Genomic DNA, 26,404 nt, shown 5'->3' on the forward strand with positions numbered 1-26,404 from the left:
AGGATGCCAAAGCCATGGAATTGCACTGGCTTTACAAAGCCAGCAGGCTTTGTAAATGGGGACAGCAGGGAATTCATGGAGCCTTGTTGTACCCCAACACTTGAAAGGCGGCAAGAGCCACATGTGAAACACATCATGGGGTGCTTCGATTTGCCTGGGACAACCCCTGGCTGTGAATAAAGAATTTCTCTTGTCATGCTCATCTTGGTGTCCTGGTCTTGCTCCTCAGGCTGCATGGGCCAGATGTGAAATGTCCATGACACCTGTCCATGCCCACACCTCTGCTCCTGCCTGTAACCCTGTCTCCAGTGCTGGTCCTCTCCCTGCCTCTCCTCCTAATATCCCTGCCCCTGCCTGTATTCCTGCCTTGTTGTCACTCAATACTACGGGGACACCTATCCCTGCTCCTGCCTGCATCCCTGACCTGGCCATTTGCTGCTGCTGCCAATCACAGAATCACAGGGTTGGAAGAGACCTTTAAGATCATTGAGTCCAACCCAGCCCTAGCACCCCAATTAAACCATGGCATTGAGTGCCACATCCAATCTTTTTTAAAACACATCCAGGGATGGTGACTCCACCACCTCCCCAGTACTTTATCACTCTTTCCGTAAGAAACTTTTTCCTAATACCCAATATCTCTATCTCTGTCCTTGTCCCTGCTCCTGACTGTATCCCTGTAACCCTGCCCATCTCTCCTGTATTCTATCTGTACCCCTCTCCTTGTCCCTGACCCCAAATGGACCTTATCTCTCCCTTATTCATATCCCTGCCCCTGCTGCTGACCTTTCCCTGCCCCATCCTTGTCCCTATTCTTTCCCTTCCCTCTTTCCCTCTCCCCAGCCTCTGCCTGCCTCCTGCCCATGTCCTGACCCCCTGCCCCTTTTTGCTCCTGCCCCTATTCCCTATCCTATTCCTCTTCCCATTCTTGCCAGCCCCTGCTCCCAGGAGCACACTCCCCCTCTGCCTACAGCCCCTGGCCCTGCCTGACCCTCAGCCGAGCTCCCAGGTGTGAGTTTCTGTTATTTGGCTCTTCCCAGTTTATTTGGGCCAGGGGGGCAGTCGCGGGCTCCTTTGCACTTTCGTTTCAAGCTAGGCAGAGCCAGAAACTGGAATTGCGTCAGGAACAGAAACTGAAACTCCCAATCTCCCAATCTTTCAATCTGTTTAAGGTAGCACGGGCTGCAGCATCCTACTCGTACTGCCCGCTGCCTCCTGCTCCCGGGATCGAGGGGCACCGGGGGCTCTGCTGATGCTGCACCGGCCGCATCCCACTGCAAGGGAGGGCACAAGCCTCCCCGGTGATGCTGGCGTCAGCCGTGTCCCACTGACGGTGTTGACACCAGTGTGACTCTCGGTGAACCTGGCATTGTCCGCATCTCATTGCCTACAGTGATGCCAGGGCACCTGCTGGCACTGGTGACAGCCTCATTCCATTGCCCGTAGTGACACCAAGGTGGCTGGTGGCACCGGCCACATCCCGTTGCCCCTGCTGACACCATGGCCCAGCGTGAGCCGTGTCCCAGCACTGGCTGTGCCCCAGTCCGGGCACTGCAGCCCCAGCGGGGGACTGGTGCCTGCGGTGGGGCTCTGCCTTTGTCCAGCTGGGCACCCGGGGCAGACCCTGTGCCACCGAAGGCACCGGGGCTGTGAGGTCCCACAGCAGCCCAGAGCCAGCCTGCAGGCAGCTGCCTCTCTGCCACCGCCACCCGAGCTGGATGTCAGGGTGTCACTCCTGCCCCCTCCCAGCCCCCGCGGTGGTGGCACCGGAGACACCCGGGGCATCCCGCCGAAACGAAATCGGACCACCTTAAGTTCCCAGCGGTGACGCATCGAGGAGGTGGCCCGGGAAGGTTTAAAAGCTGCTGCAGACAGCGGCAGGCTGTGGGGAGTGCTGCAGGCAGGGGCAGGCTGAGGAGGCAGCGAGTCAGAGGAGGGCAAAGGGAGCGATAACACGTGTCAGCATGGATGCGAACCAGGCATCCGCCAACACACTGAGAACAGTAACCGCCGGGGAGCTGGAGGGCTGGATCGCCAGCACCCTGCAGCCCAGCACAGCCTTCTCCATGCAGGTGAAGGAGATAGTGCAGCAAATCTGTGAACTCCTGAAGAGGAACTGCTTTGGGGATAATATCCACGTTCAAAAGACAGTCAAGGTGAGTGCTGCCCGGTTTGGGGCTCAGCTGGCACTCCTGCTGCCACCCTTCCCATTGTCCCATGCTGCAGCTGATTCTGGTGCTGGCAGTGGTGCTGAGCAGGCAGGGTCTCTCTCTCTGCAGGGTGGATCAGCCGGAAAGGGCACAGCTCTGAAGAACAGCTCTGATGCTGATGTGGTGCTTTTCCTCAGCTGCTTACCCAGCTACCAGGAGCAGAAGAACAACAGAAAGGCTATCCTGGATTTGATCATGATGAGGCTGAAGGTCTGCAAGGAGAGGTTGCAGTTCCCTGTGTCCATTAGTGAGCCCAGGTACAAGGGTCCTGAGGGCATGCCACACTCCCTCAGGCTTACTCTGTCCTCCAGGGAGACTAGAGAGTCCATTGATGTGGACATCCTGCCTGCCTGTGATGCTTTGGGTAAGTGCTGCCAGCTGGCACAGGGACAGGCAATGGTGTCAGTGCTGGGATGGCTCTCACCTTCCTTCTCACCCCACAGGGCAGGTGACCCAGGGTGCCCCACCAAATGCAGAAGCGTATGTGAGGCTCCTGCATGCCTGCAGCCACCCTGGGGAGTTTTCCCTCTGCTTCACTAAGCTGCAGAAGATGTTTGTGAAGCGTTGCCCTGCCAAGCTGAAGAACCTCCTGCGCCTGGTCAAGTTCTGGTACAAAGAGGTGAGGTGCTGCCCATATTTCCCAGTTGCCAAGAGACACCCATCCCAGCCAGCTCTCACCTCCATCTGTGTCTTCTCCCCAGATGCTGAATCCACAGTGCCCCAGTGCTGACCTGCCCCCTAAGTATGCCCTGGAGCTGCTGACCATCTATGCCTGGGAGGAGGCCACAGGCTCTGCCAGCATCTTTGACATGGCTCAGGGCTTCCGCACAGTGCTGGAACTGCTGTGCCGGTACCGGGAGATCTGCATCTACTGGGAGAAGTACTACTCGCTCCAGCACAGCGAGATTGGTGCCCATGTCAAGGGGTTGCTGCGCAGTCCCCGGTGAGGACCATGCCTGGTAGGATTGTGCCTGCTGGCCCCATGGTTGCCCAGGGCTGACAGCAATGCCCACTCTGTGTTTGCAGCCCTGTCATCCTGGACCCTGCTGACCCCACGGGGATCCTGGGCCAAAACAAGAAGTGGGACGTGGTGGCACAGGCAGCTGCCAGCTACTGCCACTCCCTGCCCTTCCTTGCAAATGTGCAGCCCTGGAAAGTGCAGGTAAGGCTACCTGAGCCTGTGAGTATCATGGTCCCACACCCCTGCCCACGCTGTCTTTGCCCACCCGCTCTCATGTCCCTGCAGCCAGCCCGGCCCGTGAGCATTGAGGTGATGCAGCTGTCAGGCACCAGAATGACAGAGCGTGTCAGCCCCTACACCACCATCGGGCAGCTGAAGCAGATGATCCAGGAGAATTGGGGCATCTCGCCATACACACAGCGCCTGGCACAGCAGGAGCTAGGCAGAAACATCATCCTAAAGGACTGCGATACCCTGGCCATGCATGGCATCTTCTACAACACCACACTGGTGCTGCTGCAGACTGAGCCCCAGGAGATGCAGGTCTTTGTCAAGGATGATAAGAACCGGAGCACTACCTACACGGTGCTGCCCACCGACACCGTCCGACAGCTGAAGGAGCAGATCCAGGCCCGGCAAGGCCCTTCTCACAGTGAGCAGCGCCTGACCTATGGCTCCAGGGAGATGGAGGACCAGCTCACGCTGGCGCACTACGATGTCAAGCCCATGAGCACAATCTACATGCTCCTGCGGCTCCGGGGGGGTGTAGGCTCCCCTCGCTCCCTGCCTGCTTGACCACCTGAACACTGCCCTCAGCACCAGCCCGTGCCCCTGTGTACCCTCCTGTCATGCTGGCAATAAATGCTTAGTAGATCCTTGTGCCGCTTGCTCTGTTGGGGACAGTGACATGTGTCACATGGGGTAGTCAAAGGGGTTGGAGTCACCAACCCTTTCTGATGAGGGGGGACCTCGATGTCACAAGCTGCTGGGATGGCACAGGGGCACAGAGGTGGAGTAAAGCAGTGCTTCCTGACCCCAGGGTGCTTGGTGGGGTTAGGGCTGTCAGCCTGCTGACAGCTGGACCTCAGGAGAAAAAAACAGCTCCTTTCTCTACCTGTTCCTGCCTGCACCACTGCCAGCCTGTGCTCATGCTGGGGGCTCAAGTGTCCAGGCTGGGGGGCAGCCAGTGCTGGGACATGGTTTGTGCTGGTAGCACGGTGTCACTACTGGCCGTGGGATGTGGCCAGTGCCACCAGGGGTACTGATGCCAGCGCAGACAGCAGGAGGCAGCAGACTCCGAGGTCATCTTTGGTCACTGCCTTAATTGCTGCCTGTTGGCACCTAGGAAGTTTGGTTTTCATCTTCCAGAAATAAAAGTGGAGCTGAAAGCACGGGGAGCTGGAAGTCTGGGGGAAACCCATCAAGCTTGGCAATGTCCCTGCAGGGCTTGTCTCCCCTCAGCCCTCCAGTGTTGCTGAACATCCCATCCCTCTAGGCTTGGGTGCCAGAGTGGGTCCATGCTGTGGGGCACTGGGCTCCCCCTGAGTGGTTCCCAGGGCTCTGGGTCAGACGCGGGACCCTGGGCGGCTGAATCTGCTTTATTGTGCTCAATTAGTACAAGGTCCCCTGTGCCACTGCTCTACACCCAGGGCAGTGGGTGCCACCTTTATACCCCCCAACATCTCCCCTTTGTGCCCCCCTCCTCCTGCGTCCCACCAGTGCCTGTCCTGCCCCTCCGTGCTCCCACTGCTGCCTGTAGCCCTTTGGGACCCAAGCGTGACCCTGCTGTGCCATCCTCCCGCAGTACCATGCTGGGGGGGGGGGCACTGCCTGGCCCCGCAGGTTTACATTCATAATAACAGTCGTTAATAAATATTTCGGTGACTCTGCGATGCCGGCAGCCGGCTGGGTCCCCACCGGTGTTGGAGCCGGTGGCAAGGGCAGTCGGCAGCCCCTCGGCGGGCTGCTCAGCCCGGCTGCCCTCCTGCGGCCCCGGAGCTGCAGCCCCCCGCCGCTGCCCACGCAGTGCTGCCGGCAGGGCGGCCGAGGCCGTGCCCCGCCCGGGGCCCCGCTCCTAGGCAGAGCCCGGCGCCCGGGGCCGACCCCCGGGTCACCAGGGGGATGCGCTGCGGGGACCCCGCTCGGCCCGCGGCCCCTCGTGGGTGCGCCGGCGGCGGGCTCTGCGCGGCTCCTCACGCTGCCCGCGGCCGGGGGGGCCGGCGGGACTGCGGGGCGCTGGCGGGGGTCGTCCCTGGCTCCAGAGCCTCTGGCAGACCTTGTCCGTGGCTCCCAGCGGTGGGCGCTCCACCAGCTGGAGGAAGTCCCGGTACCAGACCTTGCGGGGGATCCCGGCGGCGAGCCGGGGGTCTCCGGCAGACGCCACGCCCGTGGCCTGCCAGGCGCCGATCACCTCCAGGGAGAGCCGCAGCAGGGGCTGGGTGAAGCCGTGCTCGGTGGCGTGGCAGAGGTAGAGGCCGGCGTCGGAGCGCTTCACGCTGCGCAGCAGGACACCCCGCTCCGTCCGCACCACCCGCTCGTCCATCTGCACCTGCAGTACCCGAGGGGATGGGCGGTCAGCTCGGCACGGCACGGCGCGGTCGCACCGGCGGAACCTGGCCAGGGAGAGCCTACCTCTCGCTGGGGATCACTCAGCGTGCGCTGGTATGTCCACAGGATGTGGGCTTGCAGGGATTTGGGGATGCACTCCAGAAAGACAGTGCTTCCCTCCACCCCGTAGAGTTGCTTCTGGGGTACGGTGTCCTGCCTGGGATCTGTGGGGACATGGCCTGGCTGTCAGCCCCCCACCATGGCAGGGTCGCCCCCAGACTCTGGCTGGGTCCCAGCTCACCTTCAGAGCAAAGCACATTGGGGTCACCGTTGCGGACGTCCTGCCGGCGGAAACGCCTGTGGGAAGGTGATGGAGGAGCAGGGGCTGGAGCAGTGTGACCTGTGCCCCTCACCATGGCCTCAGGGCAGGCTGGCTGCCCCAGCACTGCATCCTGGCATGTCACCTACCTCTTGGTGTTGGGCACGTAGCGGGTGCAGGTGTTGCCATCCCAGGCGCAGTACGGGTCCCGGGCCAGGCAGCACTCGGCGCAGGCTTTGCCATAGGCACCGCAGCGGTGCAGGGGCAGCTGGGCCAGCGCTGTGGCCGAGCCAGCATAGAGCTGATGCTGGGGAAAGATCAGTGCTGAGCACCTCCATGCTGTGGCAGGGGGCTAGGCAGAGCCCTGGTGGACCTGGGAATGCCCAGAGGTCCCCCCTTACCCGCTTGGAGGAGAGCTGCAAGCTGATGATGGGGGAGGCATCCTGTGGGCAGAGCATGGGCAAGAGTTAAGGATGCATGGGGCAACCTAGGGATGCAGCATCCTGGCTTCCACATCCTGGCAGCTGGAGGGTTGTGCCCTAGCACAACCCAGAGCATGGACAGTACATGGAGATGCTGTGGGGAAGTCTAACTGGTGGAACCCTGAACCTCACCTGGAAGACCTGCAGCTCCTCCAGCAGCAGCGGCTCCATGCGGTGCCAGCTCTCCTTGGGCACTGAGACCACCTTCAGCACTGTGCCCACATCTGCAGGCAGGGAGGGGTGAGGCCACAGGTCCCAGCCCCAGCATCTCCCCACTCTCCCTCACTGCCCCATCCCTAGGGTCACTACATGCCTGTGCCGATGAAGAGGACATCATAGTGGCCATCAGCAGCGGTGACACGGTCCACAGCTATGCGGGTGAAAGTGTAGGGCACGGCAGCTTGCAGGAAGAGGGGGCGCTGGCCATGGGGCAAGACAGGGTTATACATCAATGGGTGGTGACGGGCAAACTGGATCACCTCATCGGGGAAGTCCTTGGTGGAGCCGAAGGTGCCAAATGTTTTGCTGGGGCACTGCAGAGAGACAGCACTGGCTAAGCAGGGTCTCACACCCCACTGTCCCCACCCCAAGAAGTGGCACCAGCCGTGACACCCCTACACCACATACCATGCCTGGGCGGGGGTATGGCACACGCCCCTGGTATGACACCCACTGATAGTTGGGACCTTCCTTGTGTGCAAAGGGGCCCAGGAAAGCCCGGCGGATGTCAGCCATGGTGTAAACACAGACAGCTGAGCCTTGGAAAACAGAGCTGGTGGGAGAGAGAAGGGAAAGATGTGAGAGGGCAGGCAGGGCACCACTGGGTATGTGCAGGGTCCTGGGGAGGGGGCTTGACCTGGAGGTGGAGAAGATGGCGTAGATCAGAGGGTTGCGCTTGTCTCTTGTCTGCAACAGGAAAACATCCCCTGCAAGCAGGGAAGGCATCAGCGCTGCCAGTGTTGCCCACAGCTACACTGGTGGGGTCGCATCCCCATTTACTCACGGAGCTCATCAAAGTGGGTGTCTGCTCCATCAGGTCCTGGCACAGCACAGACCAGCCGAGCCTTCAGGAATGTTGTCCACTTGTTCACCAGGCTGCGCTGCCCGCCCATGTCGTTCTGCCAGGGGAAGGAGGATACTGGTGTCAGCAGCAGCAGGTGGCATCGCTGGTCACCCTGGCCCCCAGCCCACCTGCCTGAGGATGCTCTCACCCGGCAGATTTGGCCAATGCGGGCAAAGCTGGTCTTGCCCAACCCCTGCTGCCGCTCAACCGCTGTCTCACGGAAGAAGAAGTAGATCTTGTCGTCGTCGGGGTCTTCACTCTCTGGCACCCAAAAAACGGCCACGAACTTGGGCTCTGGGGACAAAGGGGTGATGCTTCCAATGCCTCCATTAGCTCCCCAGGGACCCTGAAGCACCTGCTGGGGTCCCAGGGGAGGGTGCAGAACCAGCTGCAGAGCAGAGGCAGAGTGAGGATGGGATTCCACCGACATTGTGGGTCTGGAGAGGACACAGGAATCCCGGAAATCACCCTCTGAGGCAGTGAAGGACAGTGTACATAGGAGCCTGGAGGAGTCATTGCCCTGATGCCTCCAGGCATGAGCAGCACTCCTGTGCCAAGGTGCCAGTGGCCCCCCTGCTCCCCACGCTCCCAGTCCCCAGCACTGACCGTTCAGCCAGCGGGAGTCGTGCTGCTCCGTGCGGATGGAGGGACGTCGGCCCAGGCTGCGGAAGATGGTAAAGTCACGGCCCATCAGATCGGTGGCCACCCCAGAGTAGAGCTCCTCGCCTGGCAGGCACCGAGGGAAGTGTTATAGGGGACCTCCTGGCACCCCTGTGCCACACTGCACCCAGCACCAGGCTCAGAATGCCCTTACCCACAAGGACAGAGGCGGCTGTATGCCGGGGGTCATACGGGCTCTTCCCCTTGCCATCCTCAGTGTGGTGGGGGTCCAGCTTTAAAACAGGCTCCTGGAGAGGAGTAAGGATGGGAGGTGGGCAGGTGGCAGCAGCTGGAGGCTGTGGTGGTGCCAGGGGAGGCTCACTTCTGCATGCTGGCCAGCCTCGATGAAAGCACAGACTGGGTGGAAGGCACCAGTGCCACAGGCATACAGGTGGGTCCGGTTGTAGGGGTGCAGGATCTTCACAAAGTTCATGCACTCAGCCTGGGGATAGAGGAAATGAAGGGTGAGGTAGCAGGAATCTGCTGGGGCAGATTCCTGGCACAGTCCTGGCATCTCACAACACACTCAATCACTCACAGTGATATCCTTGCCGGCCCAGTTGCATTCTTCTCTCCACTCCACAGGAGCCGGCCAGTAGATCTGCGGGTGGAAAAGGGGATGCTCACCACACCTGGAGCACCTGGCACTGTCCCGGCAGCATGGTCCCCCTGCCCCGTTACCTTCCTGTCCCGCTGGCTGATGTCATCCAGGGCCAAAGAAAGGAGGTGGTTCTGGGCGCCCACGAAGAGACGGCCACGCTCCTCGTCCAGCAGCAGGGCCTCGTAGCAGCAGGAGTGCTCCAGCGAGAAGAGGCGCAGCCCATGGCGAGCCCGCAGCTCTGCCGGGACCCACCGGCACTACTCAGCCCGGCCCCGCCACTGCCTGTCCATCTCCGAGGCAGCCTGGGTCAGGCCACGGCCCCCTGCCATGCCATCCCCTCCCCCAAACCTGTCCCACTGGCTTGACTAGGTTCACCAAGCCCTTGCCTGCCCAGCATTCACCCCCATGCCAGCCCCACACCCATCCCTGGGTCCCTTGAGACTCATCCCCAAACCACTCAGCAGTGATTCCCATGCCCCTCGGCACCCATTTCTGCACCGCTCACCCGGCGGCAGGGGAGAAAGGGCCGTTCCCTGCCCCGCGGAGCTAATCCCACCGTGGCGGGAACAAACAGCCCTTTGTCAGGCTGGGAGGAGAGCTCTTGCTGAGACCCGCCGCTGGACAAAGCCTCCTGCGCCGTGCTGGAGCCCGTGGAGTGGCCAGCTGGGACACGGCATCAGCCCTCCAGCTGGTACAACATTCCCAACAGGTATGGCACAGTTGTGCCTAGGGAGTGCCACCATGATGCACACAGGGACAGGGGCACCTGCGCTTGCACATGCCGGGGGCTGGGACTGAGGTCCCAAGCACAGGCATGGCCCCAAGGACAGGCAGGTGGCCCTGGAGGGGCTGGCATCAGGTAAGACCCGTGGCAGCCAGTGCCAACACCTGATAGCCCGCGGGGAGGGTGGCAGCAGTGCTAGAGAAGGGCCGGGGGTTTTGCACCTGTCCCACTGCTGCTCCCCAGGATACTCCCTCCCTCCCTCCCTCCCTCGGGATGCTGCCGGCTGCTGCTGACACTAACCTGCCCGCACGCCCCCCGCCCTGCCCGTGTCCCATGCTCACCGGGGAAGGACAGCTTGAGGCGGGGGGTGGCAGCGGCTTGGGGGCGGCCAGCGGCGAGGCCGCGCAGCAGAAGCAGGAGCAGGAGCAGCGTGCGGCTCATGGCCGGGGTCTGGCTGGTTGCGCCGCGGCTGGGGCAGAGAAACAAGACCTCAGCTCAGGTTACAGCCCCCTCCCCACAGCCCCCAGACCACGATCCCTCCCCGATGCTGCCGACGTGTCTGGAGAGCCCTGAACATCAGCACAGGGCAACTCAAGGCACGGCATAAGAGGATCCCCCACTGGGGGATCGACCTGATAGTTGGAGGGGATGTGAGCCAGCCACATCCCTCCCTATTTTAAAATCCCCATTAATCTAATCCCAAACATAATGGGCTTCAGAAACACCCCTCCTGCTCCTGCCCGTGGGGAAACAGGCATCCCAGCCAAGCAGCATCCAACCCTGCCCATGCCTGTCTGAGCCCATCTGCAGGAGTGTGCCGGGCTCTGCCCATTCCTGCCTGCAAAGCACAGAGCTGTCCTATAGGAATGGGGACAAGGACAGAGCAACCACCGAAGTGGTGACAACCAAATAGGGCACCCTGGGCAGTCAGTGAGCTCCTGAGCACTGAGTAAGCTGTCCATTATGGTAGTCATGGGGTCCCATGCCTCAGTTTCCCCCACTGCTACAGCCCCACCATTAGCCCTTGTCCTTTCTTGTACCACCATGCAAATGGAAGCAGGATTTGCAGGCTCTGGCTAAGCAGGCACCCACAATACCCAGAGGGGCCCATGTCAGCGTGTCTGCCACTCTGATGGGTGCCCACCACGAGGTAAGGAAGTCCTCCTCCAGCTCTGGCAGCAGCACGCTCTCCCCTGGGGAGTGGGAGGTGATTGTTATCAGGGCGCTGTGCCAGAACACAGATCCCACCTTGCCCCCTGGCTATGCTGCAGTGCCTTGTGCAAGGCACCAACTGAGCCATGCCAATCATCAGCCCCTCTGCGTTTCACCCGTGGCACAGTCACTGAGGCCCCACCAGGACACCAGTGACAACCAAAGTCCCACCACAGACCCGGGGCTCGGTGCAATCACCGCCGGCTCTGCTACCCTGCCTGAGCTGGGAATTGGCGGATGCTGACCTGGAGAGTCACATATCCATGACACGGATGGGGCTCCTGCGGGCAGGGCAGCCCCCTCCAGGCTGGGCGGTGGAGGAGAGCCCGGGGCAGGCAGCGGGCAGCGGACAGGGCCTGGCCGGGCGCAGTGCCGGGTACGGCTGCCCGGTGTCCCGGCACCAAGGCGGTCGGCGCTAATGGCATTTACAGAGGCGCCGGGATGAGGCGTGGGACCCGCCGGGCTCTGGCAGCCCCGACGGCTGCGCCAGCCGGGGCCGTGCCGGGGCACGGGGGCCGCCCGCCGGCTCTCACTTGCCGAGCGGCCCGAGCAGACCCCCGGGCGCGGACCCGGGCTCTGACTCGGCTGGCACGGGGGGCGGGCGGGGGTCGGGCAGCGGCGGCAGCACCACAGACCCTCGGTGCTAACCCTGTCTGGTCCAGCCCGAGAAACTCCCCGTGCCAGCCCCGACTCCAGCCCTCCGGTGCCGGAGAGGACGCGAACCCGCCGCGAGCCCCCCGCTACCAGCACGGGCAGCGCCGCCGAGGCAGCGCAGAGACCCCGAGACCCCGTCCCGGGACGCTCCCCGGCCACCCCGCACCCTGCCGGCCCGCGGCCCCGGGCACCCACCTGTGCCCCGGCTCGGCTCGGTCCGGCCCGGCCCCGCCCGCCGCGTCCGCCGGCAGGGAGCGGGGCTGGGGCGGCCCCGCGGGGCGGGACGGGGCGGGGCCGGGGGCGCGCACAGGGACACGCACACGGGTGTGCGAACACACGCTCACCAGCAGACACGCGGGCACCTCACACATGTACACACACACGCACACAGCCGAACACCCGCGGCCCCTCACACACACACCCGTGCTGCCACCCCAGTGGCCCGGGGTGACACTCACGGGGACATCCGCTGCCCCGGGGCAGAGCTGAGGATGCCAAGGTCAGCACACGTGTGGCTCAGCACACGAGTGGTGGCGGGGCTACCTCCTCGCCGGGACAGGCACTTGCTTGCCCGAGCGTGGGGGCCGTGCCGGGGGTGCCGGGGCCGTACCGGGGGTACGGGGGGCCGGTCCCGCGCCCCGCTCAGCTGCAGCCCAGATGTCTGGCCCGAGCCCAGCCCGGAGCAAACAAAATTCCTACGCTGCCTCCCATTTTCCAGCTGCCGCTGCCAAGAATAGCAAGTGCCGAGTGGTGCCGGCAGCGGGGCCACGCGTGCCTCGGCGGGCAGGGCTCGGGGCGGGGGGAACACGAGATACCTTGGGGGGCCACACCTGCCTTGTTCTCCCCGCGCCCCTGACTGTCGCTACCTGCGGGTGCCGGAGCCCGGGAAGGCAGGTCCAGGATAAGTGGGCAGGCAGAGCTGCGGGCAGGCAGGGGCGCAGGCAGCAGGCTGGGCAGGCAGGTGCAGGGAGGCTGTGGAGGCAGGAGCGCGGGCAGGTGCAGGCAGTGGGTGTCAGCAAGCGGCGAGCGCAGTGGGCTGGCAGTGAGGGCAGGCGGGCCAGCAGCGGGTGAAGGCAGGTCGGGTGCAGGTGCAAGCAGGCAGCTGGCGCACGCAGGGAGTGAGTTCAGCAGGAAGCCAGAGCCGTGCAGGCAGGCCAGCAGTACACAGAAGCTGTGCCAGGGAGGGTGCCCGGGAAATGCCCTTCTGTCCCACTGCCAGTAACCCTCGTGCTGCCAGCCCTGGTACTCTGGCATGCTGGCGGGCTCTGCTCCAGCACCGCAACTTGTTATTATCCTGGCTGTGCCAGAGTGCTGAGTGGCATCCAGCCCAGCCCAGCCCAGCTTTATGGGCAGCAAGGAGGACAGAGACAGCGAGGGGATGGGGTGGGGCATCAGAGGAGCTGGCACCGGTACGGCAGGGGTTAGTCTGCTGTAAGACTTTGACCAGGCACCAGCAAGACTTTGGGCTGGGCGGCCTCCACACGGGCATGGCGTTCCCGTGCCTACTGTTACAGGATGGCGCTGAGATGGGGGGACAGGGATGTCGTGCCCAGTCCTGCACAGTGGGCACCTTCCTGTGCTAGTTCAGCGCCGTGCCTCAGTTTCCCTTCACCCAGTTGGGACTTTTCCAACTCCCGGCGCTCCCGGCGAGGTGCCCAGGTGACGTCACCATCACCCCAGCCCAGGAGCCCCGAGGGGACCTTGCTGGCAGCGGCTCCGCCTGGAGAAACCATCAAGCGTCAGAAGGGCCGGGCTTCCATCCCGGAAAAAACGGCGCGGGAGGGATGCGCCACGTCGGCCGCCGGCCACCCCTTCCCGCCCCACAGGGGAGCCACTGTGTCCCCATCTGGAACGGGCATCGTCACTAGCATCCCGCCCTCATCCCTACCCTCTGCCAGCCCGCGGAAGGTTTCACAGCCAGGTGCCGGTGGCCTGGCTCCCCGCCAGCGCGGGGGTGTCACTGCCGACGGCACCAGCAGGTGCTGGCGCTCCCGCTCTTTGATCCCGTCCCTGCCGCTGCCAGATCCGCACCCAGGGATCGCTGCCTCGGCCAAATCTCTCCCGGCGGTTCCGGCTCCGGCGAGCATCTGTAGCTCCGCCGGCAGCGCCCGAGCCGCCAGCGGTGTTGGCGGTAGGAAACGGCTCCGCTCCAGCTCCGCAGGGCTCCGGGGGCGGCTCGGCAGAGGCAACGACCAGCGCTCCCGCATCTCCCGTGCCGGGGCTGAGCCAGCAGGGCATGGGGGGCATCCATGCCACCAAAGGGTGACCAGGACCACTGACTGCTGGATACCCTGCGTGCAGGAGAAGGGCTGGGACTGGTATCCACTAAGCCCTCAGCATGGGTACAAATCCTGCATCCCAAATGGGAATGGTACCTCACCAGAACCCTTGTGATTCTGTGCGGATCTGTGGGGTGAGTCCCCCAAGGGTGCTACAGGGTGGCTCCCCATGTCCCTGGGGCCAAGGGGGCTTCCCTCTGCCCTGGTGGAGCCATCATGGCTGAGGACAGGGAAAATCCAAGGGTCAAGGTGAGCTGCGTCATGACAGCTGGTGCCATAGGCATCCCTGTGACACATGGGCTTGGCGCAGCACTGCTCCCCAGCCAAGAGATGTGTTGTGCAGGAGAGTGGCCTTTGCCAGGACTGCCAGGGACACTGCCAACTTGTCAGCAGGGGAGGAGTGCGGTATCCTCACCCCAGCCCACACCCATGACCCGAGCACAGGGATACGCTGCTTGAACTAGTATCCCCTGGGTCTGGACACCCCAAAAAACTGTTGATAGTTTGTGATGGCACTAAAGATGTGGCTTCAGGACTTCTTTGGGTGTCCATCTATTGTAGTTCACATCCATAACACTGGGCCACAAGATGGGCCTTGTGTGGCTGCCACATTCCTGGTACAGGGGAGGGATGTGCTAGGCAGGGGACAGAGCTCATGGCATCCCAAGTGGGACAATGTGAGGGCTTGGCTGGCAGCAAGCAAATGTGCCTGAGACAGCTGCATCCCTGTAGCACAGCGTGGAGACAATGTCCCAGGGTGACACCAGCTCTAGGTTCACACCTTGTCTGTGGATACACCCTGACCTTATGTCCACCCCCCACCACAGCATGCTGGTGAGACCCCAGCATCAGGGACCCCGGTGGCCCCAGTGCATTCCTGCTGGGATTAGGTACCGGCTCCCGGCAGCGCCATGCTGGTGTAGCCCAGCTAATCCCTTTTTAATTGTCCCAACCCTGTGTTGGACTGATCTGGGCTGTCCAGGGAAATGGGGGTGTTGTGTGCACCCCAGTGTCTGAGCACCTGTAGGGTACTGCCGTCATGTGTCCCTTCTGTGGGACCAAGCCATAGGGTACATGATGAACTTTTCAGGTAGTGATGAAGAAGGGGATGTCCATCCTCCATGACAGTGGCTTTTTGGAAAGGGAAAGGGAGGGATCCTGGTCTTATGGGGCCCTATCCTCCTGACCCAAGGTGACCGTTTGCCCTTGGCTTCGTGTCTGCCAGCAGCCAGGCTCTGGGACAGGCAGAGGGGCCATATGCCCAGCACTGAAAACCACCAAAGCTCCTCAAAACCATACGTGGGGAAGGAGCAGGACACCCAGGCTTTCAGCCACCATCCAAACACTCTCCTCACCCCAGCAGGAGGGCAGTGGGAGATGCTGAGTCCCCCTGCCTGCTGTCTTGCCAATGTCCCTTTGGCCCTGCCCTGAGCCACACCAACCAGTGGCATCCAGCTCCTTAGGCTTTAAAAATAGGCTGGTGTCCCTGCCATGGGGTCAGTAATTTTAGCCAGGGTGTGTCTTGTCAGGAAGCACGCGGATCCATTCATCTTCTCCTGCTGGCCCGGCTTCATCCACACACAGGGCTGATGTCAGCCCCTCGCTGCCCACTTGCTCATCCCTGCCCTGGGGCAAAGCAGTACAGCCACCTTGGGCACAGGCAATGCCTGGTGGGATGGTGAGGGTGGGGCAATAAGGACAGAAAGTCCAGCTCCCCCCTGAGCCTGCCTGCTTCCCATCTTGGGCATCTCGCCCCCGAAGCCGGTGGCACCAGAGAGCACAGCATTCCATGGCACCCAGACAGGCAGTGGTGGAGGAGTCCCGGCACCCTGCCCTCTTCTCTCACCCTTCTCTCACCCTGGCCCCCCAGCACAACAGGCACTTCAGATTGCCTCCCACGGTGCTCCCGGAGGGCTGTGCCGGCTGGGAAGGCTGCGGGGGCCGCTGCCGAGCATAATGGGGCTATTGATGGGCGAGCCAGCGGCCCCGGCACGGCACAATGGGGCCTTGTCTGCTGGCCCGGCTCCCGCTCCTGCCCAGCCCCGTGCCCAGCCTCAGGACATCCCTTTCCCCATCGCCTCGGAGCTCACCCAGGTGCCAGCCGGGGCAAACCCTGCCTTGACCGAGTCAGTGAGCACTGCGAAGGAGCAGCAGGTGGGAAGCCACCAGGTGAGCTCCCCTTCCCATAAACCAGTGCCAGGGAAGGAGCATTGCTTGGGAAACCTCCCAGCATGGTGGTGCTCACCCCTGCCACCCCCGCTGGGACAGGGTTTAGGGGTTCCTGCTCAGCTGTGGGGCGACAGGAACAAGGAGGTGGTACACGCCCAAGGATGCCTTCACTTCCCTCTCAGGACCATGTCCGAGCCCGCTGGCACCCGGTACCCACTGTGGGGAGGCAGGGACCTCGCTGCTTCCCACGGAGCTCCGTTGTCGCAGTCCCCCAACGCCGCAGCCCCCCTCAAGGGGCCAGCCCGGCGCCCCAAACCCACCATCTCACCTGCTGTAGTGCGTGGGCTCCGCCGCAGCTCGCCTGCCTCCTCGCCCGGCGGGTAAGCCGGGCTCTGGCTGCCTCCGGCTCTTTAAACCCCAAATCCCCGGTGCTGGGTGCCAGTCCCGCCGGCGGCGGGGGTGGAGGGAGGCGATGCAAAGCCCCGGTCCCTGCTCCCGGGGCCGGCACCAACAAAAGGCAACTGTGTCGTGTGTCCTCCCTCTGCACCAACGACCTGGTTGGCCGCTTGGGAACAGCCCCGCGGGACCCCAGGGCTTCCCGGGGTGCTGCCACCCCCTCTGCCCGCACTGGGAAGGGAAGAGGGTGCGAGCAAGCCTAGGAATCCCGATCACAGCCGCGGTACATCCCGATGTCCCCGAGCACCCGTTCGTGCCTGCTCGGTCCTGTTCCTGCCTTGGAGGAGTGCCAGGGTGAAGGCACTCATCACCGTCCCGGTGCCTCATCTGCTCCTGCAAAGTCCAGCCCAGCAGGGCCGGAGGGGGAGGAAGGGGACGTGGCTGCTGCCATGGTGCCTGTTCCGGGGGGACAAACACCACGGTACCCCCATAGCTGCCGGGGCCGGGTGGAACACCCCTGCAGTCCGAAGGCCGAGCAGCCGGTGACGCCTCATTAATGCGGGGTAAATGAGTAACAGGTTCTCGGCTGGGCTGGGGCGGTTTGAGCCGCATGACTTCTCCTGCCTTCCCGGCATCCTGGGAGCAGGGGATTTAGTGGCTCTGTCGCAGTAAGAGCCACTCAGCCAGGGCAGGAGGGAGGAGGAAAGTCCGTGTCGTGGTTGGCCACGCTGCGGTGTCCACTGCTGGCTGGCTGGAACAGAGTGGGCAGCGCGCTAGGCTGGGCTGGGCACAAGCCCTTGCTGGAGGGAGAGGATGATCTCGGCCCGTCTGCCCTCCAGGAGGGCTTGAGGTGAGAGAGCAAGGGAGCAAGGCTTTTTTCAGCAGTGCCTGCCAGCATGGGAGGCAATGGGCACCGTTTTAATAAAAAAATAAAGCAGGAAATTCCATCTGGAGGCAAAGGAATGTGTTTTTCTTCTGTGACAGTGGCCAGGTGCTGACATGGCTGTGCTAGAGGCTGCAAAGCATCCAGCCACGAGGATCTGTGCCCAAGCAGGAAGCACCAGCTGAGCCACTCCTGCCATGGGGTGGGCTCAGGGCAGCCAGGGACTCTGCCAAAACTATGCCAGGCCCCAGCCTCCCTCCTGGCAGCTGTGACTATGCAGGTGGAAAGGGGCTGGAGCACATGATCCTGGGATGTCTTTGCCACCACAGAGCTGGGCTCTTAGCATTCTCCCAGAACTGATAGTGGATCACTGTGCTGTGCCATGTGGTACCAGGTGAAGCCCCAGAGCACCTCACAGTGCTGAGCTCCATGGAAAGCACTAGGGTGGCCAGAGGCCTCAGGAAAGAGACGACACCCACTGGAGATATGTGAGACAGCACGGCCACCACTGCCCATGGGATAGGTTGAGGGACTGGGGCTGTTCACAGAGGGGCAGGCAGAGTTTCGGGGTGCAAATGGGGGGAGAGGGCTTTTGGGGACACAGATCTGGGAGAACGTGGGCTGGAGTCACATGGGTGTGACAAGGCAGTGAGTGCTGGAGAACCCCAGTGTGGCCAGGCTGGATGCAGGCACGGAGCAGGCAGATGTGGGAAGGGTGCGGGCAGTGGGCAAGCAGGGGTGGGAGGGGGCAGGCAGTGGGTGGACAGGCAGGGTTTGGGCAGTGGGCAGGGTGTGTGCAGGGTGTGGGGAGGACAGGCAGGGTTTGGGCAGTGGGCAGGGTGTGTGCAGGGTGTGAGCAGTGGTGCAGGCAGGCTGCAGGTAGGGAGCAGGCAGTGAGCAGGCAATTGGCAGCCAGGGTGTGGGCAGGGCGTGGGGAGGAGGCAGGGTGTGGGCAGTGGCGGGGCAGTGGGTGGAGAGCGAGCAGGGTGTGGGCAGTGAACAATGGGCAGGGGGCAGGCAGTGGGCAGTGTGTGGGCAGTCGGCCAGGGGCGGGCCGTGGGCAGTGAGCAGTGGGCAGTGTGTGAGCAGTGAGCAGGAGGCAGTGGGCAAGGGGCAGGGGGTGGGCATGGGACAGGGTGTGTGCAGTGAGCAGGAGACAGCGGGCAGTGTGTCGGCAGTGGGCAGTGTGTGAGCAGTGTATGGGCAGGGGGCAGTGTGTGAGCAGGGGGCAGTGTGAGAGCAGGGGGCAGTGGGCAGTGTGTGAGCAGGGGGCAGTGTGTGGGCAGGGGGCAGTGGGCAGTGTGTGAGCAGGGGGCAGGGGGCAGTGTGTGAGCAGGGGGCAGTGTGTGGGCAGCGGGCAGTGTGTGGGCAGCGGGCAGTGTGTGGGCAGGGTGTGGGCAGCGGGCAGGGTGTGGGCAGCGGGCAGTGTGTGGGCAGGGTGTGGGCAGCGGGCAGGGTGTGGGCAGAGGGCAGTGTGTGAGCAGGGGGCAGTGTGTGGGCAGCGGGCAGTGTGTGGGCAGTGGGCAGTGTGTGAGCAGTGTGTGGGCAGGGGGCGGGGGCCGGGGCGGGCAGGGCTGGGCAGCGGGCGGGCCCGGCAGTGCCGCCGGCCGCCGCCAGAGGGCGATCGCGCAGCGGCGCCGGCCGGGCCGCTCTGCCCGCGCTCGCTGCCGCCGCCCGCGGCGCTCCCCGGTGCTCCTCTGCGCTCCCCGGTGCTCCCCGACGCTCCCGGCGCTCCCCGATGCTCCCCGACGCTCCCCTGCGCTCCCGGCGCCCCTCGGTGCTCCCCTGCCCTCCCCGGTGCTCCCGGCACTCCCGGTGCTCCCCGGTGCTCCCCGCCGTTCCCGGCGCTCCCCGGCGCTCCCGGTGCTCCCGGCGCTCCCGGTGCTCCCCGGCGCTCCCGACGCTCGCCGGCGCTCCCCGGTGCTCTCGGACACGGCATCGCCAGCCCACAAAGTCACGGGACGGTGATGTCCCGCGTGGGTGGTGTGGGGTCACCAGCGCCGTGCCCGTCCCTCCAGCCGGTGGGAACCGGGAGCGGCTGCCGGCGGCGGGGGTACGGCGGGGCCCGGTGCTACCGTAGCGCCGCGCTGACCTTGCCGGCGGCAGAGCGGGAGCGGGCAGCGCTCTAGGCAGAACCGGCGGAGCTGGAGCAGCCGCCCGTGGCGTGGCACCCATGGCCCGACCTTCCCTGGGACAGCTGTAGTGCCGGCAGGGCAGCTGGGGAACTGTATCCCCATCCCCACCCTGGTATGGTGTCACCGTTGTGTCACCATTGTGCCACGGTGGCTGCTCTTGCTGGTGATGGCATTCCCCATGCCCATGCCAGCCCTCATCTGTGCTTCCTGCCACCTCCGAGCCAAGTGCTGGTGGAGCGTGGGTCCTGCTGCTCACGGGCAGAGTGGGGGTCCCAGGGGTGCCACAAGCAGGTGATAGGACTTTGGGTGATGTGGAATGTGCCAAGGGGGAATGGGACTGGAGCTGGCCTCTGGTATCCCTCTGGCATGTGGTGGGACTGGGGTGGCTCTCCGACAGGAGAGCTCTGGGAAGGGTGCCAGGGGGACTTCTGTGAAGCACCATGCTCTACTGGTGGGAAAAAGTTTCAGGGAACTGGGCTGTGGGGAAAACATGTGAGGTGGCTAGGCAAGACCATGGCATGTGCCCTGGGCTTGTGCTGGCCTCCTGCCACCAACCAGCTGGCCCCAGCCACCCTGCAGCCCCAGGGACTGGCCCAACCCCATGGCAAACAGGGCTGAATTGGGCGAGCTGACCCTTGGACTGGGTAAGGAGGGATGACCCCGCAACCCAGGGCAGTGGTCACAGCTCCACCCTGGCTGTGCCTCACCTCTCCCATTGTGGACAGCCCCTCTGCTAGCACGGTGTGTGCTTATCCTGGCTTCTGTTTCCTCCTCCTGGCTCAGCCCCTGCAGCCCCTGGGCTCATTCCTGGCTGTGGGGCAGGTGGGTCAGTACCATTAGCGCCCTGGCAGCACCAGGCAGAGCGCTGCTCCAGCCCTGCTGGGTGGCAGAGGTGCCAGGGACAGGAGCACTGACAGGGTGCCGGGGGCTGGCTGCATGCTGGCAGTGGCAGGAGCCGGCTGGGGCTGTTTTCCTCTCTGTTTGCTCGGCCCTGGGGACGGCCAGCGATGCAGATCAAGGCCGGCGTCCTTTGGGCAGCCAATTGTTGTACAGCTCAGAGGGGAGGGAGAGGGGCAGCTGCTCCTGGGCTTTCCAACCCTGGAGAGGGCCACCATGCCAGCACTACCCAGCCTGAAACAGAAACAAGTTTGGCCCACCCAAACACAAGGCTGGGTGGTGCCAGCAGGGACCCAGGGGTGCCTGCCATGACCCAGCAGCCAGCGCTCCCCAGCTGCTCCCTGGTTGGGGCAGGCACCCCACATCCCACCGCTGGGGCAGCTCAGGAACCCCGGTGCTGCAGGGCATGGCAGCCTCAGTCCTGAGTGCCAGCACCTCCTTTTGTGCTTCTCTTACTGAATCCTTCTCCCTGATGGGCCATGAAAGGGCCTTTATCCTCTCTCATCCTGGATCACACCTGGCAGGAACCTGTGGTGGACTGTCTAGCCCTGAGACTGACAGTCACCCCAGTGAGGGGGTTCAGGACAGCCCTACGGGTACCTCTGTAGGGAGCCAGAGCAGACTGCCCTTTCCCTGGGACTGCAGGGACCATACCTGCTCCTTGGTCAGCTCTGGACCAACCACAGCACCCTGGGGAGAGGAGGGACACGGCTGTGGCCACGTCTCCATTTTTGGCCCAGTTATAAATAACTGTAAACAAGGATGCTACAGTTGTCTGGGCTGAAAGGTGTCCCTGGTCCTCCCCTGCTCCCTGGTCCCCAGCTCCCCAGCCATCTGCCACCCTGCTGCCAGGCCTGGGCAGTATTCCTGGCACCCTCCAGGGGCCTCCCAGCTGGCTCCACACTCCCTGACAGCTTGCAGGAAGCGTGGAGAGGAGCAGGAAAGTCCCTCCCCAGGGACTGGAGGCCCCCCAACACTGCCCCACATTTCCTTCCACTGCCTCGTGCTGCACTGCTAGCATCACCTTGCACCTCCTCGGAGGTTCTGGCAGCTGCCTGAGCTCCCTCCCTGTCCTCAGGGTGGCTGCAGTGTGGAATGCTGAGCTCCCTGAGGTATGGAGGACCCTGAGGCTTGGGGAGCTGATGGAAGGCAGCTCCCAGCCTGGAGAGGCTCAGGCCCTGTGCACATGGGAGGGTTCCCCTGTGAGCAGGGGTGCCCTGCAGAGTGGAGCTGCATCACCGTCCTGAGGGATAATTGCCAGATCATCCCTCCAGTGGCTGATGGCACCCAACATCTCTCTGCCCATTCAAGAGAAAATACTGCTGGCCCCATGTCTGGCTTTCCAGTGGGATGTGGGGAGCAGCAGAGCCCAGCAATTGCCCAGCTCAGGGGAGCTGGGCTCTGGGTGCTGGATGTTTCAGGAGCATCATGGCTACTTGGGTTTGTTTGGCTTGAAAGGCATTTGAGTTGCATTTAAAGGTATTCAAATCCTTGTTAAATCCTTGCTTAATTACCTGAACAGCATTTAAGCCTTTGCTGCAGGATGGTCAACCCCCAGAAGCAAAGCCCCTGGCCCTGGTGGGTGCTGCCAGTGGGGACGGTGGGGACACGGCTGCCCAGTGTGGGTGGCAGAGACAAGCAGGCTGCCAGCAGGTGCCAGCACCTCAGGAGGGAACTGAAGGGGCAGCCTCCCTGTGCCAACAGGAACAGTTTATTCCCACTCCTTATGGCTTAGGGCATCCTCCTGTCAACCAGTGCTCCCAAGCAGCATGGTGCTTGATGGCTTGGAGCTGGGGGAGCCTCTGTAGGTGCCCCCAAACCCCTCAGTAGTGCAGGGAGAAACATCGGAGTTACCCCAGGGCTCGTCCTCCAGTCCTTGGTTCCCAGATTGTGGCTTGGCAGGGAGGTGATTGAGCACAGAGATAACCCACCCTTCAGGTCTGCTGAGCAGTGCTTTGCTTCTGGCTTCTGTAAAGTTAATTGGTTTCGAGGTTCCAGGAACAAACGAAGGAGAAAAACCCACTCTCCGATGTGCGGGATCATTGAATGCTCTCTGGTGAGTTATAATTGCAAATCATGTTTTGAAATCACATTAACCAATTAGCCGGTGTTGTTGTTGTGCCCTGCCACATGACAGCATGTGCTGCGAGGGAGGCGGCGGTCAAGGGCGAGGGAGGGGGCCACCAGCTGCTCCCCAGCACCTCTGGGTGCAGGCACAGCTACCAGCACCAGGCTGCTTCTGTGGAGGGAGGGCTGGGGGAGGAAGACTCCAGCCCTGCACATGGCCTCGGGCAGGTGTCACTCTGGAGTCCACCCAGCCCATGCTGCTGGCCACAGGCATCCCTCTCCTCTTACAATCAGCATTCCTTTTGTGCCTCACTTGCTTCATGGTTATGGCGTCAAGAGGGCAGCGGGAGTTTTGGAGCCCCTGTGTGTGCTGGCCTGTGTCTGTGGGATGCCCGGGGACCGGAGGCACCCACTGGAATGTTTCTGGAAAGGGCAATCTCCCGGACACTTCTTGCTCAAGAGGTCACAGTGGTGGCGGGGGGAACGCTGCCTGGGCTGCAAATCTCACCATTATCTCTGCCGTATCTTCCTGCCATCTGGGCTCTGGGAGCAGCGGGCGGTGGCAGGCAGCAGAGGCAGGGCTCAGGGCCGGGGAGGAAGCCGAGCATGACAAGGAGAGCGTGTCCTGGCCACGCACAGCGCCCACTGCTTTGTGCCTGGCTCCTGGGCTGGCCTTGTCCGTGCTGCGACATTGGAGGTGAGGGTTTTACGGGTTCACTTTAATCCTTGAACTCGAAACACGGCTGAAGGATAAGAAATAGGGCAGCTTTCGGCTGGGGGAAATGGTGAGAAGGCAAACCCCACGGGGGCGTGCTGAGGGCAAGGGCTCTGGCACAGCACATTGGTAAGGCTGCTGGAGAGATGAGCCGTGCTGTGCTCCCCTGAAGGCTCCTCACATACGGGAATCCAGCGTCAAACTTTCCAGCCAGCTGGAGAAAACCGCACGACTGCAATTTTGCAATCCACTGGAGCCCTGACACCACCAGAGCCATTGGTGAGACTGGCCAGAGCTGCACTGGGGAAGCACTGTTGACCAGAGGGCTCAGGGGTCGAGAGCAGGGTCTTAGCCCACCCCTCTCATGGCTCCTGTCTATGTTGCCAGCCTGGCTGCAGGAGCCTGCAGCTACTGTGTGCCTACTGCTGGGACAGGCTTTGGGAGGTCCTGGGGACATCTTCACTCTCTTTTCCTCCTCTCCTCACTGCTTTGATTTTCTGCAAAGCTTCAGCTTGACACGGTGGAGCCCTTGTCACTCTGCCCACCTGGAAAGTGAAAACACCGGTGAGAGTGTCACATGCTGGACGAGAGAGGGGACAGTAAAAAGTAGACATGGCAGCATTTGTGCCAATAGCAGGGGAAGGACATTTGGAGGCTGGGAAGGAGCAGCCAGCCTCCAAATCATTTCCCACAGGTCCTCCAGCATGCTACCCCACAGCAGTCTCTGCACCCTGTGCCATGGGGCCACACTGCTGTCCCCATGCCCAGCACCTGTGCTGTGTTTGCTTACGGGGTGGAAGCTCTTGGCTGCCTTTTCCAGCCCTGGTGAGACGTGTTGCCGCCCATCCCGGGACATTTCTCCTCAGGTGCCACGTGGCTGCGCCCGCCTTCCCCAGAGCAGGGAAAGGGTTAAACGGATGGCTTGAAGCCAGCCATGCCCATCCTCTGGGTGCCTCTGGCTCCCCCGTCACACTGCCAAACCTGGCTGCCTCCGGTCCCCCGGCGTGCCAGCCAGCGCTGGTTCAGCACTTACGCATGCTGCTGTTATTAGAAATTAGTAAATGGCTGTGCGTCTCCAGCCAATGGAGAGCGGCAGTAACAGGAGCCGCGGGATTGCCGGGAGCGTGAGCAGAGCTGCCCCTGAATATTTAACATCCCTCGATGTCCAGGCGAGAGAGAGGGTGCCTCTTCTCCCGATGGCGACGCTCGCTGCTGGCTGGCAAAGCCCTTTCCATCCCAGGCTGCCCGAGGCTTCGCAAGGATTTATGAAAGATATGCATAGCGCAAATAAAACCTCCCAGCAGCGTGCGGACCCCTTCTGCCGATGCACAGCAGCTGGGCAGGGTTTGCAGCTCGGCATGGGAGCTGGGTGGACTCCCAAGTGCACACCCCCAAAATTTTCCTCTGAAGTAAAAGCTAGGCAGGACAGAGGAGCAGGAGGTAGTTTAGAGGTGGCAGACCTTGTAAAGGTACAGGGAATCTTTGGGGACACAGCTGGTGACTCACCAGAGCTCATGGCTCTTCCTAAAGCATGTGGGATGCACTTGGGATAAAATCTCTGCTTTGGGGAACTTTTATGGGGTTTGTGTCTTCATGAAAATAGATGTCTTTCAGCTTAAGTGGAGAGGTTTGATGGACACTGGAGGAAGACACTGGCCTGTCCCAGTGACTCTGGGTCTTGTTGGGATGATTCCACACGGGTTTTTTACCCCCAGTGTGCTGAGATGCTGGTGTGAGTACTGTGAGAGCAGCGGGCACTATGAGCAGGGCAGCCAGCTGGGCTGGCTTAACGTGGGAGCAGCCTGAGCTTCCCAGGCCAGGGAGAGAGTCTGACTGAAGGAGTGCTGCTGGGTGACCTGTCCCTGCCTAAAACGGGGGAAAATGCTGTGCTCACACTCAACACGTACTGGATTTAACCCTTCAGGTAGATTAGAGCGACTGCTCCAGCTCTGCTTCTTTGGAAGCAGCCACTGGCCTCCGGCAGGAGCCTCAGCTGCTGTAGGCGGGGATGCCCGGTGGGGTGTCAACACCTGGCAGGATAGGGATGCCCAGTACAGTGATCATGCCGCGAGGGGCACAGATATCGGTGCGGTCGCCATGTGCGGTGGGCTGGGGATGCTTGGTGACGTACCTATTGCAGATAGGGCAGCGCTGCCTGGGCACTGATGCCCAGAGTGGGTTGATGCCTGGTGGCGGGGGGGATTCACTTGCGGGAGGTGCTGCCCGGTGGGCGGCTGTGGGCGAGGAGCGGGGGTCCCGCCGGAGCGGGGCGGGGCAGGGGTCGGGCGATCGGGGCGGTCGCTCCACCCGCTCCACCCGCTCCCCTGCGCTCCTCCTGTGTCCCGGCAGAGAGCAGATTGGAAGCCTTCGCTCTGGGGGCGGGCTCGGGTCTGGTTTAATCTCCAACTCCGCCGGGATTACGCTCGTAGGATAGCCTCTAATCCGCGGCACTGGCCACCGGGGGCTGCTTGCCCCAGCCCGCAGCAGAGGCACCACGGAGAGGGGGCAGGTAGGTCTCTCCGATCTCCCCTGCTGCTCGCATTCCCAGGCTCGCTTCTCCGTGAAGCTCCGTGGTTGGAGGCTGCCGGACCCTCGGACCCCTCACCTCCCCTAATTCTCCTCCGCACCCCATGCGGTCCTTTTCGACCCATTTTTCACCGGCCCCGCTTGCCTCTCGCAGCCCGGCTCTCTCTTCTTCTCCGTTTCCTTCTCCTCCGGGGCTCGGCAGCTCTGGCAGGTGCTAGCGCTCCGGGGCTGTTTGCTTTGCTGTACTCCTGCCACTTCCCAGCGGCTGACACCTTCCCACGGGCAGGTGGCAGATCCCGCGAGTGCAGGGGGAGGCAGAGCCCTGCCGTACCCTGGGTACCCCAGCGCCCCGACGCTGCCCCTGCCCGCATCGCGGCGCCGGGGGCTTCGGCATGCATCGTTCCGCTGATACTCATAGTGACACCAACCCCCAAACTCCCTCGACTTTCCCTTTTTTCTGCTTTAATTTTTAATCGCCCGTGGGAATGACATAAGTTTCTGAAGGCTGGAAGCGGCTGTGGCCAGGATCGGGTGTCAGGGTGCCGGGGTGCCAGGCTGGGGGGCACGGGCAGGGAGAGAGATGCCAGCCGTCACGGGCACTGGGGCTGGCTGGGACCTGCGCGTGGTGATTCCACAGGCTGCAGTATTAATAGAGCCTGGCTGCCCGGGACAGCAGCGTGGAAAGCCGGGCAGCACACTGCATTCCTGTTGGCCATGCGTGTCCTGTGCCAGCCAGCGTGGTGGCCCTCTCTGCCGTGTCAGCTGTGAAAGTCCCCCAGGAGAGAAATCGTCCCCAAGGGAAACTGAACCACAGCAGGTGGTTGCTCGACTTGGGGCCCCCAAGCTTTGTGGTGGCACGCGTGAGACCGGGGAACCTGGCAAGTCCCCAGCAGGTGGGATGGCA

At 62.8% G+C, this 26,404-nt stretch overlaps 3 protein-coding genes across 3 annotated transcripts in view; 2 read left to right on the top strand and 1 right to left on the bottom strand.

Moving 5' to 3' along the window:
* Positions 1 to 1,891: 1,891 nt before the first annotated feature.
* LOC110470786 (2'-5'-oligoadenylate synthase 1) lies at positions 1,892 to 4,050 on the top strand. Its single transcript, XM_077786097.2, has 6 exons — positions 1,892 to 2,156; positions 2,280 to 2,574; positions 2,654 to 2,829; positions 2,912 to 3,153; positions 3,237 to 3,372; positions 3,457 to 4,050. The coding sequence occupies exons 1-6, from the start codon at positions 1,965 to 1,967 to the stop codon at positions 3,964 to 3,966; spliced, it is 1,551 nt and encodes a 516-aa protein (XP_077642223.2). The 5' UTR covers positions 1,892 to 1,964; the 3' UTR covers positions 3,967 to 4,050.
* A 705-nt stretch (positions 4,051 to 4,755) lies between these two features.
* On the bottom strand, positions 4,756 to 11,694 carry SEMA3B (semaphorin 3B). Its single transcript, XM_085590621.1, is given in 19 exon segments — positions 4,756 to 5,719; positions 5,803 to 5,945; positions 5,948 to 6,075; positions 6,187 to 6,344; positions 6,439 to 6,480; positions 6,652 to 6,743; positions 6,833 to 7,052; positions 7,147 to 7,291; positions 7,376 to 7,445; positions 7,523 to 7,637; positions 7,731 to 7,876; positions 8,189 to 8,308; positions 8,397 to 8,490; positions 8,565 to 8,684; positions 8,781 to 8,843; positions 8,924 to 9,081; positions 9,909 to 10,036; positions 10,712 to 10,760; positions 11,629 to 11,694. Coding segments are annotated over 17 exon segments (2,352 nt in total). The 5' UTR covers positions 10,009 to 10,036; positions 10,712 to 10,760; positions 11,629 to 11,694; the 3' UTR covers positions 4,756 to 5,281.
* Positions 11,695 to 25,326: 13,632 nt separating this feature from the next.
* SLC38A3 (solute carrier family 38 member 3) overlaps positions 25,327 to 26,404 on the top strand; it is a 13,866-nt gene continuing 12,788 nt past the window's right edge. The window contains exon 1 of the mRNA XM_021533393.4: positions 25,327 to 25,483. The gene's annotated coding sequence lies outside the window, so the exon portion shown is untranslated. The remainder of the gene's footprint in view (positions 25,484 to 26,404) is intronic.

Source organism: Lonchura striata, chromosome 12, assembly GCF_050655825.1.
Source record: "Lonchura striata isolate lonStrDom1 chromosome 12, ASM5065582v1, whole genome shotgun sequence".
Taxonomy (NCBI): domain Eukaryota; kingdom Metazoa; phylum Chordata; class Aves; order Passeriformes; family Estrildidae; genus Lonchura; species Lonchura striata.